The sequence below is a fragment of the Oncorhynchus mykiss genome, chromosome 16, assembly GCF_013265735.2.
Source record: "Oncorhynchus mykiss isolate Arlee chromosome 16, USDA_OmykA_1.1, whole genome shotgun sequence".
Taxonomy (NCBI): domain Eukaryota; kingdom Metazoa; phylum Chordata; class Actinopteri; order Salmoniformes; family Salmonidae; genus Oncorhynchus; species Oncorhynchus mykiss.
In genome coordinates this window covers 40208889-40230457 of record NC_048580.1, presented here as the reverse complement: position 1 = coordinate 40230457, position 21569 = coordinate 40208889, and the positions used below count along the sequence as shown (strand labels likewise).

Genomic DNA, 21569 nt, shown 5'->3' with positions numbered 1-21569 from the left:
GAGGTCTCCACCATGCACATTCCCCCTAAATATGCTGATTTGGCTCTCGCCTTCTCCAAAAACAAGGCAACTCAAATACCACCTCAACGACGGGGCGATTGTGCGATAGATCTCCTGGTAGACGCTGCACTTGAGTGCATGAGTCAAGTGTATCCCCTCTCACAGACGGAGGCTTTGGAAACATATGTCTCCAAATCCCTGCGTCAGGGGTACATTCGGTCTTCCACTTCACCCGCCTCCTCGAGTTTCTTTTGTGTAAAGAAGGAGGGGGGTCTTCGCCCGTATTGACTATCGGGGTCTGAATCAGATCACTGTGAGGTATAGTTACCCGCTACCGCTCATAGCCACAGCGATAGAGTCAATGCACGGGGCGCGCTACTTCACTAAAATAGATCTCAGGAGCGCTTACAACCTGGTGCATATCCGGGAGGGAGACGAGTGGAAGATGGCTTTCAGTACCACCTCTGGGCACTATGAGTACCTCGTCATGCCGTACGGGTTGATGAATGCGCCATCAGTCTTCCAAGCCTTTGTAGACGAGATTTTCAGGGTGTGGTGGTGTATATCGATGACATTTTGATATACTCCGCTACATGCGCCAAGCATGTGTCCCTGGTACGCAAGGTCTTGGTCGCTTGTTGGAGCATGACCTGTACATCAAGGCTGAGAAATGCCTGTTCTTCCAACAGTCCGTCTCCTTCCTAGGGTATCGCATTTCCACTTCAAGGGTGGAGATGGAGAGTGACCACATTGCAGCCATGCGTAATTGGCCGACTCCCACCATGGTAAAGGAGGTGCAGCAGTTCTTAGGGTTTGCCAACTACTACCGGAGGTTTATCCTGGGTTTTGGTCAGGTGGCAGCCTCCATTACCTCACTACTGAAGGGGGGCCTGGTGCGCTTGCAGTGGTCAGCTGAGGCGGACAGGGCTTTTAGTCACCTGAGGGCTCTGTTTACCTCAGCTCCTGTGTTGGCCCATCCCGATCCCTCTTTAGCGTTCATAGTGGAGGTGGACGCGTCCGAGGCTGGGATAGGAGCCGTGCTCTCTCAGCGCTCGGGTACGCCACCGAAGCTCCGCCCCTGTGCCATCTTCTTGAAGAAGCTCAGCCCGGCGGAGTGAAACTATGATGTAGGGGACCGGGAGCTGTTGGCTGCCTTGAAGGCGTGGAGACATTGGCTTGAGGGGGCTAAACACCCTTTTCTCATCTGGACTGACCACCGCAATCTGGAGTACATCCGGGTGGCGAGGATACTGAACCCTCGCCAGGCAAGGTGGGCCATGTTTTTCACCCGTTTTGTGTTTACCCTTTCCTACCGACCAGGCTCCCTGAACGTTAAGGCAGGCATATTGTCCCGGCTGTATGACACAGAGGAGCGACCCATGGACCCCACTTCCATACTCCCCGCCTCTTGCCTGGTGGCGCCGGCAGTGTGGGAGCTGGACGCGGACATTGAGCAGGCCAATGTCCAGCTGGGCGTCTGTACGTTCCGTCTGCTGTCCACGACCGGCTGATCTATTGGGCCCACACGTCACACTCCTCTGGTCATCCTGGGATCGGTCGGACGGTGCGCTGTCTTAGTGGGAAGTACTGGTGGCCCACTTTGACTAAGGATGTGAGGGTTTATGTTTCCTCCTACTCAGTGTGCACTAGGTGTAAGGTTCCTAGGCACCTGCCCAGAGGTAAGTTACAACCCTTACCCGTTCCACAATGGACATGGTCGCACCTGTCGGTAGATTTCCTGACTGATCTTCCTCCTTCACAGGGTAACACCAAGATCCTGGTCGTTGTGGATCGTTTTTCTAAGTCCTATCGTCTACTCCCTCTGCCTGGTCTCCCTACGGCCCTATAGACTGCAGAGGCCCTGTTAACACACATCTTCCGGCACTACTGAGGATATAGTGTCTGATCGGTGTCCCCAGTTCACGTCGAGGATCTGGAGAGAGTTCATGGAACGTCTGGGGTACTGTCACGACTTCCGCTGAAGTTCCGCTGAAGTTGGTCCCTCTCCTTGTTTGGCCGGTGTTCGGCTGTCGACGCTACCGACCTTCTAGCCATCGCTGATCCATTTTTCATTTTCCATTGGTTTTGTCTTGTCTTCCTTCACACCTGGTTCCAATCCCATCAATTCCATGTTGTGTATTTAACCCTCTGTTTCCCTTCATGTCCTTGTTGGAGACTGTTTGATTGTTTGTTATGCTTTGGTGTGCGACGGGTTTTTACCCACTTTTTTTATTTTGTATATTTTGGTTTTCTGAGTTTTGTGACCACTTATTAAATGACTCCATTTATACCAAGTTCGTTCTCCTGCGCCTGACTTCCCTGCCACCAACACACACCCATTACAAGAATAGGATTAAATCAAATCAAACTGTATTTAAAGTACATTTAAAGTTTGATTTCATCTGATTTCTTCATTTTCCTTAACTTAGATTTTGGTTGGAATGGAGACATGAATCCAACACGTCAATCATTCACTTGTATACAAACTGGATTAAATCCAGACTCAGTGGTACAGATGGAGCTATCAAGCAGAAGATACATCTCCTTCAGATGTTGATATTTGGTTGCGTTGAGAAACAAACTGTCATGTATTGTCATGTTGTGTCTTGTTTCTGTCCTTTCTCTTCACCCTGTCTCCCTCTGCTGGTCGTATTAGGTTACCTTTTCTTACCCTCCTTCCCCCAGCTGTTCCTTGTCTCCTCTAACTACCTCGTTCACCCCTTTTCCCACCTGTTCCCTTTTTCCCTCTGATTAGGTCTCTATATCTCTCTCTGTTCCTGCTTCTGTCCTTGTCGGATTCTCGTTTGTGTTTCCCATGCCTGAACCAGACTATCGTCGTGTTTGCTGCAACCTTGTCCTGTCCTGTCGGAATCTGCCAGTTCATCTAACCTTGTCCTGTCCTGTCGGAATCTGCCTGTCCATCTGAGCCTACATGTGTTTCCTCATTAAAGAAACGCTGTTTTGTTAATTCGCTTTTGGGTCCTCAATTCACGTACCGTAACAGAAGAATCCGACCTGGGCCGGTTCACCCCTCCTTAGACAACCTGGTGGTCCCAGGCTCCCCTAGGAACACCATATCGATACCGAACTTAGCGTGGACACCCGTTCGACATAGCATGCTGCAGCCCAGAGCTCCTCAGCTCACTTGATCCACCAACCTCAGCCTCCCAGTGACTTGGATTACAGGCACATGCCACTGCACCCGGCCACCCAAGTCTCCAACCTCACAGAACAGGTTCACCATCTCCGCCTCGATCCACCGGCCACTTCCAGGGCTTTCGAATCTCCGGAGCCCAGAATCAATAACCCGCCGTGTTACTCTGGGGAGCCCACTGAATGCCGCTCGTTCCTCACCCAGTGTGATATTGTGTTTTCTCTCCAGCCCAACACTTACTCCAGGAGCACTGCTCGTATCGCCTACGTCATATCTCTCCTTACTGGACGGGCTCGTGAGTGGGGCACGGCAATCTGGGAGGCAAGGGCTGAGTGTACTAACCAGTATCAGGACTTTAAGGAGGAGATGATACGGGTTTTTGATCGATCTGTTTTTGGGGAGGAGGCTTCCAGGGCCCTGTCTTCCCTATGTCAAGGTAATCGATCCATAACAGACTACTCTATTGAGTTTCGCACTCTTGCTGCCTCCAGTGGCTGGAACGAGCCGGCTTTGCTCGCTCGTTTTCTGGAGGGTCTCCGCGCAGAGGTAAAGGATGAGATTCTCTCCCGGGAGGTTTCTTCCAGCGTGGATTCCTTGATTGAACTCGCTATTCGCATTGAGCGACGGGTTGATCTTCGTCACCGAGCTCGTGGAAAGGAGCTCGCGTTCTCCGTTGCCCCCCTCTCCGCATCACTACCATCTTCCTCTGCCGGCTCGGGTGCTGAGCCTATGCAGCTGGGAGGTATCCGCATCTCGACTAAAGAGAGGGAACGGAGAATCACCAACCGCCTCTGTCTCTATTGCGGTTCCGCTGGTCATTTTGTCACTTCATGTCCAGTAAAAGCCAGAGCTCATCAGTAAGCGGAGGGCTACTGGTGAGCGCTACTACTCCTGTCTCTCCTTCAAGATCCTGCACTACCTTGTCGGTCCATCTACGCTGGACCGGTCCGTCAGCTTCCTGCAGTGCCTTAATAGACTCTGGGGCGGAGGGCTGTTTTATGGACGAGACCTGGGCTCGGGAACATGACATTCCTCTCAGACAGTTAAGGGAGCCCACGGCCTTGTTCGCCTTGGATGGTAGTCCTCTCCCCAGGATTCAGCGTGAGACGCTACCTTTAACCCTCACTGTCTCTGGTAATCATAGCGAAACCATTTCTTTTTTAATTTTTCGTTCACCTTTTACACCTGTTGTTTTGGGCCATCCCTGGCTAGTTTGTCATAATCCTTCTATTAATTGGTCTAGTAATTCTATCCTCTCCTGGAACGTCTCTTGTCATGTGAAATGTTTAATGTCTGCTATCCCTCCTGTTTCCTCTGTCTCTTCTTCACAGGAGGAGCCTGGTGATTTGACAGGGGTGCCGGAGGAATATCACGATCTGCGCACGGTGTTCAGTCGGTCCAGGGCCACCTCTCTTCCTCCACACCGGTCGTATGATTGTAGTATTGATCTCCTTCCGGGAACCACTCCCCCCCGGGGTAGACTATACTCTCTGTCGGCTCCCGAACGTAAGGCTCTCGAAGATTATTTGTCTGTAGCTCTTGCCGCCGGTACCATAGTCCCCTCCTCCTCTCCCGCCGGAGCGGGGGTTTTTTTTGTTAAGAAGAAGGACGGGTCCCTGCGCCCCTGCATAGATTATCGAGGGCTGAATGACATAACAGTGAAGAATCGTTATCCGCTTCCTCTTATGTCTTCAGCCTTCGAGATCCTGCAGGGAGCCAGGTTTTTCACTAAGTTGGACCTTCGTAACGCTTACCATCTCGTGCGCATCAGGGAGGGGGACGAGTGGAAGACGGCGTTTAACACTCCGTTAGGGCACTTTGAATACCGGGTTCTTCCTTTCGGCCTCGCTAACGCTCCAGCTGTCTTTCAGGCATTAGTCAATGATGTCCTGAGAGACATGCTGAACATCTTTGTTTTCGTTTACCTTGACGATATCCTGATTTTTTCACCGTCACTCCAGATTCATGTTCAGCACGTTCGACGTGTCCTCCAGCGCCTTTTAGAGAATTGTCTTTTTGTGAAGGCTGAGAAGTGCACTTTTCATGCCTCCTCCGTCACATTTCTCGGTTCTGTTATTTCCGCTGAAGGCATTAAGATGGATCCCGCTAAGGTCCAGGCTGTCATTGATTGGCCCGTCCCTAAGTCACGCGTCGAGCTGCAGCGCTTTCTCGGCTTCACGAACTTCTATCGTCGTTTCATCCGTAATTTCGGTCAGGTGGCAGCTCCTCTCACAGCCCTTACTTCTGTCAAGACGTGCTTTAAGTGGTCCGTTTCCGCCCAGGGAGCTTTTGATCTCCTCAAGAATCGTTTTACATCCGCTCCTATCCTTGTTACACCTGACGTCTCTAGACAGTTCGTGGTCGAGGTTGACGCGTCAGAGGTGGGCGTGGGAGCCATTCTTTCTCAGCGCTCCCTCTCTGACGACAAGGTCCACCCTTGCGCGTATTTTTCTCATCGCCTGTCGCCGTCGGAACGTAACTATGATGTGGGAAACCGCGAACTGCTCGCCATCCGCTTAGCCCTAGGCGAATGGCGACAGTGGTTGGAGGGGGCGACCGTTCCTTTTGTCGTTTGGACTGACCATAGGAACCTTGAGTACATCCGTTCTGCCAAACGACTTAATGCGCGTCAGGTGCGCTGGGCGCTGTTTTTCGCTCGTTTCGAGTTCGTGATTTCTTATCGTCCGGGCTCTAAGAACACCAAGCCTGATGCTTTATCTCGTCTCTTCAGTTCTTCAGTAGCCTCCACTGACCCCGAGGGGATTCTCCCTGAGGGGCGTGTTGTCGGGTTGACTGTCTGGGGAATTGAGAGGCAGGTAAAGCAAGCACTCACTCAAACTCCGTCGCCGCGCGCTTGTCCCAGGAACCTTCTTTTCGTTCCCGTTCCTACTCGTCTGGCCGTTCTTCAGTGGGCTCACTCTGCCAAGTTAGCCGGCCACCCTGGCGTTCGGGGTACGCTTGCTTCCATTCGCCAGCGTTTTTGGTGGCCCACCCGGGAGCATGACACGCGTCGCTTCGTGGCTGCTTGTTCGGTCTGCGCGCAGACTAAGTCCGGTAACTCCCCTCCTGCCGGCCGTCTCAGGCCGCTTCCCATTCCCTCTCGACCGTGGTCTCACATCGCCTTAGATTTTGTCACCGGACTGCCTTCGTCAGCGGGGAAGACTGTTATTCTTACGGTTGTCGACAGGTTCTCTAAGGCGGCTCATTTTATTCCCCTTGCTAAGCTTCCTTCTGCTAAAGAGACGGCACAAATCATCATCGAGAATGTTTTCAGAATTCATGGCCTTCCGTCAGACGTCGTTTCGGACAGAGGTCCGCAATTCACGTCTCAATTTTGGAGGGAGTTTTGCCGTTTGATTGGGGCTTCCGTCAGTCTCTCTTCCGGCTTTCACCCCCAGTCTAACGGTCAAGCAGAACGGGCCAATCAGACTGTTGGTCGCATCTTACGCAGTCTTTCTTTTCGCAACCCTGCGTCTTGGTCAGAACAGCTCCCCTGGGCAGAATACGCCCACAACTCGCTTCCTTCGTCTGCGACCGGGCTATCTCCTTTTCAGAGTAGCCTCGGGTACCAGCCTCCGCTGTTCTCTTCTCAGTTCGCCGAGTCCAGCGTCCCCTCCGCTCAGGCTTTTGTCCAACGTTGCGAGCGCACCTGGAAGAGGGTCAGGTCTGCACTTTGCCGTTATAGGGCGCAGACTGTGAGGGCTGCTAATAAGCGTAGAACTAAGAGTCCTAGATATTGTCGCGGTCAGAGAGTTTGGCTCTCCACTCAGAACCTTCCCCTTAAGACCGCTTCTCGCAAGTTGACCCCGCGGTTCATTGGTCCGTTCCGTATTTCCCAGATCATTAATCCTGTCGCAGTTCGACTTCTTCTTCCGCGATATCTTCGTCGCGTCCACCCGGTCTTCCATGTCTCCTGTGTCAAGCCCGTTCTTCGCGCCCCCGCTCGTCTTCCCCCCCCCCCCCCCCCCCATCCTTGTCGAGGGCGCACCCATCTACAGGGTCCGTAGGATTTTGGACATGCGTCCTCGGGGCCGTGGTCATCAGTACCTAGTAGATTGGGAGGGGTACGGTCCTGAGGAGAGGAGTTGGGTTCCCTCTCGGGACGTGCTGGACCGTGCGCTGATCGATGATTTCCTCCGTTGCCGCCAGGTTTCCTCCTCGAGTGTGCCAGGAGGCGCTCGGTGAGTGGGGGGGTACTGTCATGTATTGTCATGTTGTGTCTTGTTTCTGTCCTTTCTCTTCACCCTGTCTCCCTCTGCTGGTCGTATTAGGTTACCTTTTCTTACCCTCCTTCCCCCAGCTGTTCCTTGTCTCCTCTAACTACCTCGTTCACCCCTTTTCCCACCTGTTCCCTTTTTCCCTCTGATTAGGTCTCTATATCTCTCTCTGTTCCTGCTTCTGTCCTTGTCGGATTCTCGTTTGTGTTTCCCATGCCTGAACCAGACTATCGTCGTGTTTGCTGCAACCTTGTCCTGTCCTGTCGGAATCTGCCAGTTCATCTAACCTTGTCCTGTCCTGTCGGAATCTGCCTGTCCATCTGAGCCTACATGTGTTTCCTCATTAAAGAAACGCTGTTTTGTTAATTCGCTTTTGGGTCCTCATTCACGTACCGTAACACAAACACAATTCAATATCACTTTTGCAATATGGTAAATAGCCTATTAGCAAGTTAACAAATGATATGTTGGATTCACATCTCCATCCAAACCGAAAATAAAAGTTAAAGAATAGGATTGAGCCAGTGGCTCAGATGGAACTATCCAAGCCGTAGATACATTTGCTTTAAATGTTGATATTTGGTTGCCTTGTCAAGAAACACAATTCAATATCACTTTAGTAAAACAGTAAATAGCCTAAAGTTAAGACTATTTTACAAACTAATGTAACAGTATTTATTCAACCTTAAAATGAGTAACACATCCATGGCCACATTTAGAGTTTACTGTTAATAAATGTATTCTTATGTAATCATAGAAAGAATGCATGTTCAGGGTCCCATGTCTGTGGACATTTTCCCAATTGCTAGAATAATCTGCACATAATCTCAAACGGCATTGATCACTTGCACAATGTACTTTAATGTAATCTCAACTAACTGCAATCCAAGTAATTTGGTTGTGCTAGATCAAGCACAATGATAACACATTAACTTGTTGTATAATTAAAGAAAATATTTGAGATTGTATACCCATTTGAACTTTAGTGTGCTTTCAAATGGTTGAATGTGCGGTGATAACACATTTAGGTGACAACTAAACGAAAAATCAGACATTGATTTTCAATTGGAATTTGGTTGTGCTTTTAGATGGTTGAAAGAATAGTGAACGCGTTACGAATTCAACACACTTTTGGCCGTCTTTTTGAATAGGTGAAAGTAGCTTTGAATCTCGTTGATAAATGTATCTACCAAATATAACCTAATTCTCGAGGTTGAAAAGATGTGGTATGCCAGTACTCATTACATGTAGGTGCAGGAGCTCCGCGATACTTTTGAGATAATATTCGATAATACATAAGAACAGGAGCTCAAACAGTACACAATTTGAGATGCCGGTACTCAGCTCTGGTGAGCTCTTGCATAAATCAAGCACTGCCTGCAGCCTAATAAATTGGATAATACCCTTAAGTCAAAACTGCTACAACCTTAGCAACTTTAGTGTATGTTCTCTTGTTTTAGCTTTTCCAATTCATTATCTGCTGAATTACTACTTTTAGCACCACAGAGAAGAAGGACCGATTCATCCAGAGATGTAGACTATTCATCCAGAGATGTAGACCATTCATCCAGAGATGTAGACTACTAGCCCACTTCTGGTAGCACCGCTCTCCTAATAATCGATGCCCTCCACCCCTCAATGGATTTTAGGCACAATCCATCGCGCGCTCAATGGCCCTTGAAATCACCGTTTATGTCTCGAGTCCCAGAACAATAGCGACATACGACCCTCACTGCGCGACCAACGGCACTTCTGGGCTTTTAGCATATCGAATATTTAAATGTGGAGAGTAAAGAAAAACGATCACCTAAACTGTATGACTTTCATTCCGAACACAACGTTTTGATTCTGCATTCAAAATGTATTTTACTTTATTATAAAATGTCAAAACAATGTCTGTATTCTATTTATAGATGTGTTGCCCCTACATGGGCCCAGCTGGGTGAGGGTTGACGTTAAGATGACAGGACGGATAAAGCCGAGTCTGGCGAGCAGACAGCACAGTCACTCGTCTCAACCCGTTTAAAGGGATTAGTTGGCACTGGGGCAAATCGTCACGTTTTCCGAATACCCCCCATAACAATAATTAACCATGGACTGAGCAACAGCAATCAGAATCCCAAAACATTCCTCCCTGGCCATTTTATAAACCAATAACTTTGCTCAATTTGAAGCTTGTCCAGCCCTATAGCCTATTACAGCAATATCCTTATTTTAACCGAACTCCCTAAAATGAATATTCAGTCTCGCAGATCATTCAATTGACCCTTCGCTAAGCCCCGCCGTAGAATGCGGGCAACCAGCGTTCCAATGAATAGCAACTGTCTTCGAGTCTATTGCCACGTTCAAAACAACTGGGAACTGGGAAATCTCCGACTTACAACTTTAATGCGTTTAAAACGACTGGGAACTCGGAAACAAATTTGCTCCGACTGGGGAAAAACGTTTTGACAGGTCATCCAACCTGAGATTCCAACTTAGGAACTCGGGCCTCTTTCTAGAGCTCCGACTTTCCGATCTGAAGATCACTGTCGTCATGATTTGACCTCATATTTTTTCAGAGTTCCCAGTTGTTTTGAACGCACTGAAGTCGGAGATTTCCCAGTTCCGAGTTCGCAGTTGTTATGAACGCAGCATTATACCAATTCCTTAGACAAGCTCCGGATATAATCGAATGAAAGCCATTGAGAGCTATGGCAAAAACTGAAGAGTCTTCTTTAAAAAAAATACATGTTTAAATGTCTAAGTAATTGAACAGTGTACCAGGAGTACTTGCTACTGTGATTTCTGAAATGCAGAGCCTATTTTTCCGAGTCCGAAATTAAACTTTTGTTACATTGCTGGCTGGCTCAGCTGATTAGTTAGCGCTCATCTCAGTCTCATTGACAACCAAAACTAGCTACTTAATATACTGTAACTTGTTTTCTCAAAATGTATGTTAAAGATTTCAAAACAATGTCTAAGTTAGCAACGTTATAAATCCAACTTCCATCTGCTGTCGACATCAGGAATACAATTTTAAGGGCACTAGCTCCAAACGTGGTTATAGCTTTGATTATAGCTTTTGGACTTCCCAGGAAAATGTTATCCAAGGTTGCAACAGTAAAGGAGTGGAGTTATTTGTAAAAACAAACTATTTTATTTTCCATTTCTGAGGCCTATGGTGTGAGAATAAATTGAATTATTCTAACTAAGAGGAAATGTTTCAATGGTTCCTTTGGGGTCCCCTAATGAAATTATACCAATTCTCCCAAACGAATGTCTTACAACCCCCCCCCCCCCCCCCCCCCTTTCTGCCCTGCCATGCTGAATCTCCCAGCACCTGATTTATTTTTAATGATATTATACCCCTCGTCTTCTTACGGCTGTGTCATGGTAATCATCATGGTTTGCATCCCAAACGGCACCCCTATGCCCTATGTAGTGCAAGCTACACACTACTTTTGACCAAGACCCATAGAGGTAGTGCACCACACAGGGAATATGGTGACATTTGGGACGCATTCCCAGGACTCCTCCATGCAGCTGCCTCTGGATCACATTAGCCAAGCTTAATATTGACTGGGGCGAACTAAACAATAAAATGAGGGGACCGGGAGCTTAGAGGGCTAGAGGCAGCACAGGCCCTGCCAATACTTAGACTGCAGGAGGTAGAGGAGGTGTTTAATCCATGATGCTGAAGAGCCATTTGCCCTGGAGGATCAGTTCAGTTCCATCATTAAGCATCTCATCCCTAGGCCTGTACAGCTTTACCCACTCAGAAAGCTTCCATCCAGACGTAGTCAGGCTGCCCCACATCAAAACCAGCATGATGAGAGACCATGACTCCAGAGGCAACTTTGAGTATTTTATTTTGCGCTTGCTTGTCTTTTAACACACTAACATCCCTTTTAGTCTTGACATTAGAAAAGACACTTTACAGCTGAATTTGGTTCCCATTGAAAAAAGGGCTGAATATGGTTACTCTCCATGAGTGTGATTGGCATGGGACAAACTCAATCTATTTGAATCATTTTGTGAAGCAGTTATGCCTAATTCCTGGGACTGATAAACATTTTTTTGTGGAAATCCACAGAAAGTAAAACATTTACCATCTCAATTTCCTTTACCGCAAATTACCTAATTGTTTCTCTTTTGCATTAAATGGACAATGTTTTTGTTTGCATATCAAGTATCAATCAATTTCACCTATGTTTCTACACAATAAATCACAATATATCCAAATGATAAAATCAATATGGTAATCTAATTTGATTAAAAGCACTTTTATCCATTGGACTAATTCAGGCTGCTGGCATGCCTGGATGCTACTGCATTTGCATAATAGTCACACAGGGAATCAGTGAGGCCACTTGTGGGACACAAACACCTGATCACAGACACACTCTATGGCTCCTTGCCAATCACACCTACTTATTACTCTCATTCAAAAAAACATGTGTTCGAAGAAGAAGTCTGTCAATGCATTTGATCTGTTGTTAGAATCGATCTCCCTATTCCTACTGACGCTATTGCTCTGTCTGTTCCCCAACACTGTTTAGTGCGAGAGACGCACCGATTACCGCCCTTGATTAGTGGATTGGTGTAATCTATTCAGGTTCCTCTCTCTCTCCCTCCTGCTCCCTCGCTCCCAAAACCCCCTTGGGATATGCCTGTCTCCCCCACCCCTAGCATGGCAGATGGAACCCCCCCCCACCAACATCCATCTCCCAGGACTCCAAAAAAACAGTGTTGATGCTCAGAGGATAGATGGGATGGAGGTTGTAGTGTCTTTACAGAACTGAACTGAATATGAAACTACTGCCTCCTTTGTTACTAGCTCTATCTCCACTGTCAGATTTAGAAGCCTCAAGGCAGAATCCCCATTCTTTACACTGCCCACTTTAGTGCGATTTAAGTCCATTCGCTGCCTTCGAGGAATTGCAAAAGGCTCAGTCTGTGCCCCACCCGCTAAAAATCTCATCAAGCCGATTTTGTTTATAGCAAAACACTTATGGAAAAATGTGTTGACTGCACTTGTCCAATAGCTCCTTGCAACCTGTTGACTTAAAGTTTGACTCCTACACTCACGCTTACCTAAATCTAAGACTTTTTGGTTTGAGAAATGTATTTTTGACAGTACAGTACATGCATGTCCATTTGATTCTGCATCCATCACACAAATGATCTACTGCCGAGGTGTTGCAGCATGTTTAAAGGAGATTCCGCATGAATAGAGGGGCTGCAGCATGTTTCGAGGGGCTGCAGCATGTTTAGAGGGGCTGCAGCATGTTTTGAGGGGCTGCAGCATGTTTAGAGGGGCTGCAGCATGTTTAGAGGGGCTGCAGCATGTTTTGAGGGGCTGCAGCATGTTTTGAGGGGCTACAGCATGTTTAGAGGGGCTGCAGCATGTTTAGAGGGGCTGCAGCATGTTTAGAGGGGCTGCAGCATGTTTTGAGGGGCTGCAGCATGTTTTGAGGGGCTGTAGTGTGTTTAGAGGGGCTGCAGCATGTTTTGAGGGGCTGCAGCATGTTTAGAGGGGCTGCAGCATGTTTCGAGGGGCTGCAGCATGTTTCGAGGGGCTGCAGCATGTTTAGAGGGGCTGCAGCATGTTTAGAGGGGCTGCAGCATGTTTCAAGGGGCTGCAGCATGTTTAGAGGGGCTGCCACATGAATAGAGGGCCTGCAGCATGTTTTGAGGGGCTGCAGCATGTTTTGAGGGGCTGCAGCATGTTTAGAGGGGCTGCAGCATGTTTCGAGGGGCTGCAGCATATTTTGAGGGGTTGCAGCATGTTTAGAGGGGCTGCAGCATGTTTAGAGGGGCTGCAGCATGTTTCAAGGGGCTGCAGCATGTTTAGAGGGGCTGCCACATGAATAGAGGGCCTGCAGCATGTTTTGAGGGGATGCAGCATGTTTTGAGGGGCTGCAGCATGTTTAGAGGGGCTGCAGCATGTTTCGAGGGGCTGCAGCATGTTTAGAGGGGCTGCCACATGAATAGAGGGCCTGCAGCATGTTTTGAGGGGCTGCAGCATGTTTCGAGGGGCTGCAGCATGTTTCAAGGGGCTGGAGCATGTTTTGAGGGGCTGCAGGCCCATTGGGAGCAGGTGGCGTAGTGTAGTGATGTCCAAATGTATGCCTCCAATTAGGCTGGTGGGTCTCCATATATAATATTGGTTTGATTTACACATGGAGACAGACTCAGTCTTATTCCCATCCTCCCTGTCTGGGAACAGGGGGCATGATCTCCCTTTTCATTCTGCTTCTGAACTCTTTATTCGTCTTCTTCGACTTCCCTGAAGGGACACTGGGATTGCAATAATAGAGAGAGCATGTAGACGTCAAAAGTCCACAGTCATACAGTATGTGTGTGCATGCATGTCCCCTGTGTAAGGCACATTCAGTGGGACTTAGTCTCTTCCCCAGGATAGTCTGTACGTATATTCAGCCTCAGCCTCAGTCAACAGCTCATAGAGAATGCTGAGGGGACTCCATTTTATAGGACACACACATTTGCTATACAGAGACAGATAAACAGACAAGAAAACACAGACAATCAGATGGAAGAGGGGTAAACAGGGAGAGGGATAAAACTTGTCACAACTGAAAGGTTGACAGTGGAAACAGTTCAACTTCAAACATGCTTTATGACGAAAATGGAGAGCTCCATGGCAAGGAAAATGTATCTTGAATCAAAAAGATTTGAAACAGGCAAACAAGGCAAATGTTTAATTTGAGCTAAAAAGAAGCACACAGCACTCCCCCCTCCTCCCCCATCCCCCTTACAAACACGCCCCTCCCTTCGCACACATCCACGCTCCCTCCATCCTTTTCTGATTACTACAAGGGGCTCAGCTTTCAGCCCGGCCGAGGGAGCATGTGTGCACGGCTTTAATTCCTATTGTATTCGTGCTGTCTCGGTGTGCCAGTGTGTGTCTGTGTTTTAGCGAGCGATGGAGAGGGAGAGAGAGAGAGACCCATCTGTCAGAGTAGCGTAGAATCCCCCCGTTCCCCTCTAAATCCATCCCATGGGGCAGGAGCGACAGACAACTCACTTGTGGCAGGATTTTTTTGTGTGAAAAGAGAGGGATAACAACAATCATAACAACAAAAGCAGCATTTAAAAACCCCAATCCATCAAAGCTTGTTTCCTTGCCCACGTGAGTGGGACATTTCTTAATATTGTCGGAATCCCCTAACTAAAAACATATTCCAGTGATATTTGTCAAACTGGATATTCTAGTCAGAATTGAAGCAGACAAGGAGGGACACAATTCCCAAGTTCCCCCTTAGTCTGTCATTAGGGACATTTGGGATGACTGTGGGAAGCTAGGCAGCACTACTATTCAGCATTCCCAGAGCTACAATTCCCAGAGCTACTATTCCCAGAGCTACTATTCCCGGAGCAGGATGCAGGTGTGATGAGGACTGGCATGGACTCGGGGGAGGTATAGATTGTGGGGGATAGGAGTTACCTGGGGGACTGTGAAGCTAAGTGGGAGCAGGGGGCCGCACATAGAAGACACTGGGTCTGGCTGCACAAACTGTTGACACACACATGACTACTTCTGGTTTCCACGTTGGACAACGCCATGCACGCACACTCATATGCACGAAGCGCGCACGCACATAAAAACCAAACCATCCAAGGCTCCATTCGCACGCCGACATGGCCACGTGGGTATGGGCGTCGTGATATCAAGTGAGGCGGGCAAGTGATGTGTGAACACACAAGCAACAGATGCACCTCCTCTTTAGTTTCTTATATCTGACCATATGGTCCTACAGTGATCTAGAGAGTCCTACAGCCTAGCCCAGCAACTTAGTGGCATACGATTTAAAATGCAAATTCTACTCAATGATGATGCAACATGTTATATTTATATCTATGCGCTAAAGACCAACAGGAAATGTAACTGAGGTGCAGGCCGATGTAGGTTTTCCGATGAGACAGAGAGTGTAAGAAAGCCCAAGAGCACAGTTTGCAAGCACAGATGTGCCTCGTGTATACAATAGGATCAATGCGGGGGCACGTGCGCCGCAAGCCACGGCTGTCAATAGCATCTGACCACAATAGAGCCCCGACTGTGTCGTGGCTCACCCTGCACCATGCACTGGGACATCACATATGTTGTGTTTGTTATGCCTTGGCATTTGTTGTGAAATTGGAAAAGGGTAAGGAACGGGACTAAATTATGTGAAATGTTAGTTTGTCTAACACCTAACTCTCTTCCTGACTTCAGAGTCTGTAATGATTATTTGATGTTGTTGGCACAATGCCTCAATAAGGAAGGGGACTGGGCTTTACCTGCAAAGTTGTTTGGCTCTCCTCTGTGTCTTTCTCACTCAAATACCCACATGCACAGCCACACACAGGCCCCCAGTGCCACCCTCTTCCATTACAACGGTTGGATTTTCAAATCCAAACAATGTGAGGTCTAAACCCCAGATTTAAAAAACTAACATTTGAGATATCCAATCAAACCTGTCACACAATTTCAGAGCGAATATTTCATTATCAAACAGCCTCCATTCCAGACCAGTGTGTCCCAGCTTTCCCTGCGCTGTGTCATGGTAGCGTCAGCCAGGTTAGGGAGGGGTAGTAATAATGGAATATTGTGTGCAAACAGTTTAAGTGTTTAAAGTGCTTTTAATAACAAGTTATATTAAACCTAAAAGACCCTTTAAGCTACCAGTTGAAACAATGAACTCTGAAACACAATTTTACTCCATCTCAAACTATCCCCAATTAAACTTGGAAATGATTTGTATTTCGCAAACGAATACGATTATTTTGAGTCACATGTGATTTAGTCTTGAGTTGTATATCAAATCTACTTTGTTTTTGATTTACAACTTTTATTTTAATATGATGGGGATGCAATTCCAACCCAAATATAATTTAAAAAATAGATACTGTATATTCTCATAGAATTCCGGGGCACCAACTGTTTAAATCAGATTTAACGTATTTGCTGCTTAACTCATTCAACTGATCTTGGGTGCAGAGACCGGGGAGTCGGGTATATGGCTAATAAGCGGAAGAAGCAAATTAATGGACGGGTGAACAACGCATACACCTGGTCTTACCACACCAAGCTGTCAAAATCACTTACGCATAACGCGATGAAGGAGCGTCGCTTCTTCAGAATGTGCGTAATTAAAATATCAAACCGCGCGCATTGTTAATCATGTGTATGATTTCAATCCACGATCATCCAAGCATTAACGAAAATTAATATTCTAAGTATTGTGCATGATGAACATCACAAATTGTTAAGGAAACATATATACATAGGCCTCTCACATTTGGAGCTTAAGCGAGCACAAAATTCGCTTTTTTACAAGAAATGGAATTGCTAAATACATCTCATAGTTGCCTATTTAAAATGACATAGGTAGTTATGGACAATTTTGGACACATAATATTGTATGAAATAATTATGGAATTGTGGACATTTGCGAAAAAATCTCTCTCTCTCTCTCTCTCTCTCTCACACACACACGCACGCACGCACTCAAGCACGCGCGCGCACACATACACACACACACACACACAAAGATTGGTGACGCATGTGCGGTTGTTTGGACAGAACACTTTGGCCACGAGCCCGCCACACGCCTTTGGAAAAGCTGAATGTTATGGGTGGGGCGCTCGTGGGAGGGGCCAGTCCACCTCCTAAAGGCTAAACTCAGACATATTCATGCCAGTCGGAGATGAAAGTCCCATCGCGCACTGATTGTATTACTGAGGGAACGAAAAGGAACTTGGAAAGGACTGCTACAGAGCAAAACGGCATCTGTTGAGGATTGGCTATAAAGTCATTTTGCTTGGTACTGGGACTTTTGAAGTTAGCCGGACGTCTGACAAGTTTGGAAGAGCGAGTTGTGGACATAAACAGGTGCGTTTTGATTTTATGTCAATCAAATATTTGCATTCCATGTGATTCTATTCCAGATCATGTAGTATTCGCCACACTAGATCAACCCATAGGCTTATGCATATTAATGCAATGCGTGTCAACAGAAACCAACAACTGTAAACTGCCTTAATATTCGATGTTTTTACTATTCTCTATAACAGGAAAGGTAGTTGATGAAGATGCATTCTTTATAATAGGCTTTATGCCAATGCCACCAAACAACTATAATGCATTATCGTATCATATCAACAAGAAAGTGAGATACCACTATATTTATTTATTAACCTGAAATAGACTGTTATAGATGTAAATGTCAGGGTTTGTATTGTACCATATTCAATACAATTGTCAGTGTCAAATACAGTTATGATTGTTTGTTAATCATTCAGTCTCGACAGAGTTGAGTCCGTGCGTAATACATTGTTGTTATTCATGATTTTTAGGCCTATAGTAAACTGTACTACTTATATGCACGACTTCACGATCACTAACTAGGACGACTTAGTTGTAGAACAATCGTGTGTCCTTAGGCAGAGATTTATTTGGTTGTTGGTGTGTTTAGGAAAGTTCACCCGAGTCCCCATTGAACATTTGTTTATCCTTTGGACTCAGATACCAATCTACAGTGGCATTTTCGATCATTCCACGCAAGATTGGATTTATAACGGTACTCATTCCAATCAGCAAATCAAATGTAACTGTTGATGCAGGAGATATTTGGTCCGGTTGTTACAGTGTTTGTTGACTTGGCTCTGTAGACTACCCTGAATTTAATCTGAGGGTTTTATATCCAGGTTAAATCCCGCATGTCCCAGATTGACGGCATCTCCAAAACCACCACGGCATAAACAGCAGGGAACCACAGAGTTTATCCCCAAAGTGTCTCACATTAGATCATCCTACAAAGGACAGAAATGATTTTGCATAGATAGTGCTCTTTTCCCTTTGAATGAGTTGAGAGATGAGAGATGTTCTGTATCTGCTAAAATGTTCATCCATTCTGTTGGAATGGAAACGGAACTGTCCCTGCTATTGTGTGCTTTCCACATAACAGTGCTGAAATTATACTCTCTCATGTATGTATGTATAGGCAACCAGTTGGGAATTAAGTTAGAGATAGGTCAACCAATTCCAATTCCAAACAATGATGACAAATAAAACAGCTGATTCATGAGCTTGACCGAATGTGTTTTTGTTTTCCTCAGATCACAATGATGACCAAACGATTTGGTAAGCCTGGAGAAGGAGATGTGTCTGAGCTGGTCAGTTCTCTGGCCTGGCTAGATGAGGACCTGAGCTCCCAAGATGGAGAGAGAGGTCCAGAGATGGGGGGCCGCTACGGCCTGGGCCCAGGAGGCCGGGGCAGCGAAGACATGGAGGATCAGGAGGAGGAAGACAATTATAATGATGATGATGAGGAGACTGGAATGGACGGAGAGAACGAGGCGCCCAAACGGAGGGGGCCCAAGAAGAAGAAGATGGCCAGAGGCAGACAGGAGAGGTTCAAGGCGAGACGCACCAAGGCCAACGCCCGCGAGCGGTCCCGCATGCACGGGTTGAACGACGCGTTAGATGTGTTACGTAAGGTCATGCCCTGCGCCTCCAAGACCCAGAAACTGTCCAAGATCGAGACCCTGCGGCTGGCCCGCAACTACATCTGGGCCCTGTCTGAGGTGCTGGAGAGCGGTCAGTCCCCAGAGAGCCACGGCTTCACAGAGATGTTGTGTAAAGGCCTGTCCCAACCCACTAGCAACCTTGTGGCTGGGTGTCTCCAGCTGGGGGCTTCTGCCCCCAAACTGATCAACAAGCTGGATGACAAGCCCTTTGGAGGAGCTCCAGGAGTTGGTAGTGGTGTAGCAGGGCAACCTGGTGGCCATCACCCCCTGAGTGGTCACTACCCCTCTCCGGGCCTGCCTAGCCCCCCCTACGGGTCCCTGGAGGCCTCCCACCTCCTCCATATGAAGAGCTTCGAGGGAGGGCCCTACGAACAGCACCCTTCCCCTAATGAGTGTAGTAGCAATGGCACCCCCCCTTACGACGGGCCCCTCACGCCCCCCCTCAGCATCAGTGGCAACTTTGCCCTGAAGCAGGAACCTTCCCCCCACGAGGCTGAGAGGAACTACCCCTCCCACCCTTCCCATTACCTCTCGTCCCTACCCCACTACCCCCCCTCCTCCCTGGCCGGGCTGCCAGGGCCTCAGGGCCACCTCTTCCAGGCCTCGCGCTACGAACTGCCCCTAGACATCCAGGCCTTTGAATCCTTCCCTCCACCACACATGGTCGCCTCACAGATGGGCACCATCTACAGCGAGTGAAGAGGAAAGTGAAGTTGGTTGGCCAGGCAGGGGAGAGATCCATACACAGCCCTGCCTCTGGTCCTCCAACCTTTCTGCACATACATAGGCCCGTGACTCTGTGAATGATTGTGTAGAGAGACAATGATATGACATTTACGCTGTCTAGTGTCCTACTCTGGGAGAGCATGGAATGCTCCGAGAGAGAGACTCAACTAAACTCAACCTACCTGGTCATAATGAACTACTGAAGAGACAAAGATGCACCCTTCATTGTATTACTAATTTATTGTCGTTGTTGATTATTATTTGTGTTGACATTATTTGTTTTGTCATAATTTGTTTCTGTCTGTGTAATAAGTCTTCCCTCAGTTCCTATTATATGTAGCTTGTTTACCAATTACCTATTATATGTATTTGTTTACCAAATCAGATATCCAGGTATAAGCACCGCACACTGTCTCAGAGACACCCATCCATTTTTTTTACTAAAATACAAGAGTACTTGGGCTGAAAGAAAGTCCTCTCTTGTGTGCTTGAGGATGGAGAGAAAATGTGTCAGAAAATGTTGCTCTTACACTCAGTTACTTCAACTTCTGCACTGAGGCCCATACTGTAGCCAGCATCATTTTAGCCATATGAACAGAAATGCATTTAATTTATATCCGTATTTAATATTTATTTTGACAACTATTATCCTTTTTGCAATTTTCTCAGCACTGTTTTTGTTTTACTGTCTTCTTGACATATAGCTTGTCGGTCACCGGCGACTTTACTAATGAAGGATTTAAATTATGATTTTTTTCGAAGTACGTTTCAGGATTTTGTCTCTTATGGTGTCCATCACTACTGTTTTTGTAAATATTTAGCTGTTTCGCACTTAATTGAATAAATATTCTTATATTATATACTATTTCTGAAGCAACACGTTGCCATGGTTTGTTGTCTTTTCACTCATATGAAATGTGGATATATCAGATATAGGCAACCAGATAGAACATATCATTTTGAGCAGCACATTAGTTTACTCCATAGTGCCATTAGATGTGGGTAGTTATATTACCATTGTACTTTTAAAAACACTCATAAGGTCCCATATTAGGACAGAATATGTCAATGTCTCTGCCTCTGTTTTCTTAACAATCCCATAATAATACATACACATAGGAATACATGGCGTTGACGGCGGCTTATGGTAGAACATTGAATTCTCTGGAAACAGCTCTGTTGTTCCTGCAGTCGGCATGCCAATTGCATGCTCCCTCAGAACTTGAGACATCTGTGGTATTGTGTTGCTTGACAACACTGCACATTTTTGAGTGGTTCTTTATTGTCCCCAGCACAAGGTGCATCTTGGCAAAGAAGAAATGCTCACTAACAGGGATGTTAACACTTTTGTGCACATAATTTTAGAGAAATAAGCTTTATGTGTGTATGAAGCATTTCTGGGATCTTTTATTTCAGCTCATGAAACATGGAACCAACACTTTTCATGTTGCGTTTATTTAAAAAAAAATCTGCATATAATATAGACAATTGATTTACATTCAGCTGATAATCTAAAAGACAACACTTGTTTTGATAATGGGGTCCTGTGGTTAATGTTAATGAAAATGTGTGTGATGTAATTCCTGGGCTGTGCTACAGGGTTTCCCTGCATCTGCCAGGTCAGTAAGGGGCACAGCGGGACACTGGGCCATGGGAAAACAGGCCTGGGGAACAGGTGACTGTGTCACGGAAGGCTTTCTCTCCCTCCTTTCTCTCTCTCCCAATGACTCATTCTACTATACACCTCATGCCAAAACATGTTTAGCCCAAAACCAAGCTCAGTAAATATCTTAATCAGAAGGTATTACAAACTGTATTTCTAAAAAATCTATGGTTAAAAAGCCACTCATTCACCACTCTGGGATGTTGTTGGTAAAACTGCAGTAAAACATTTATATACTGTATATAACATTAACATAACGTTTAAAAAGTCAACTGAAACGGAACTAAAATTATTT

The 21569-nt window shown here is 46.7% G+C and overlaps 1 protein-coding gene across 1 annotated transcript; it reads left to right on the top strand.

The window, feature by feature from the left end:
* The first annotated feature begins 17043 nt into the window (after window positions 1-17043).
* neurod4 (neuronal differentiation 4) lies at window positions 17044-20476 on the top strand. The gene is made up of 2 exons (XM_021565854.2): window positions 17044-17248; window positions 18475-20476. Exon 2 carries the CDS (start codon window positions 18481-18483, stop codon window positions 19582-19584), a length of 1104 nt encoding a protein of 367 aa, XP_021421529.1. The 5' UTR covers window positions 17044-17248; window positions 18475-18480; the 3' UTR covers window positions 19585-20476.
* Window positions 20477-21569: the final 1093 nt, after the last annotated feature.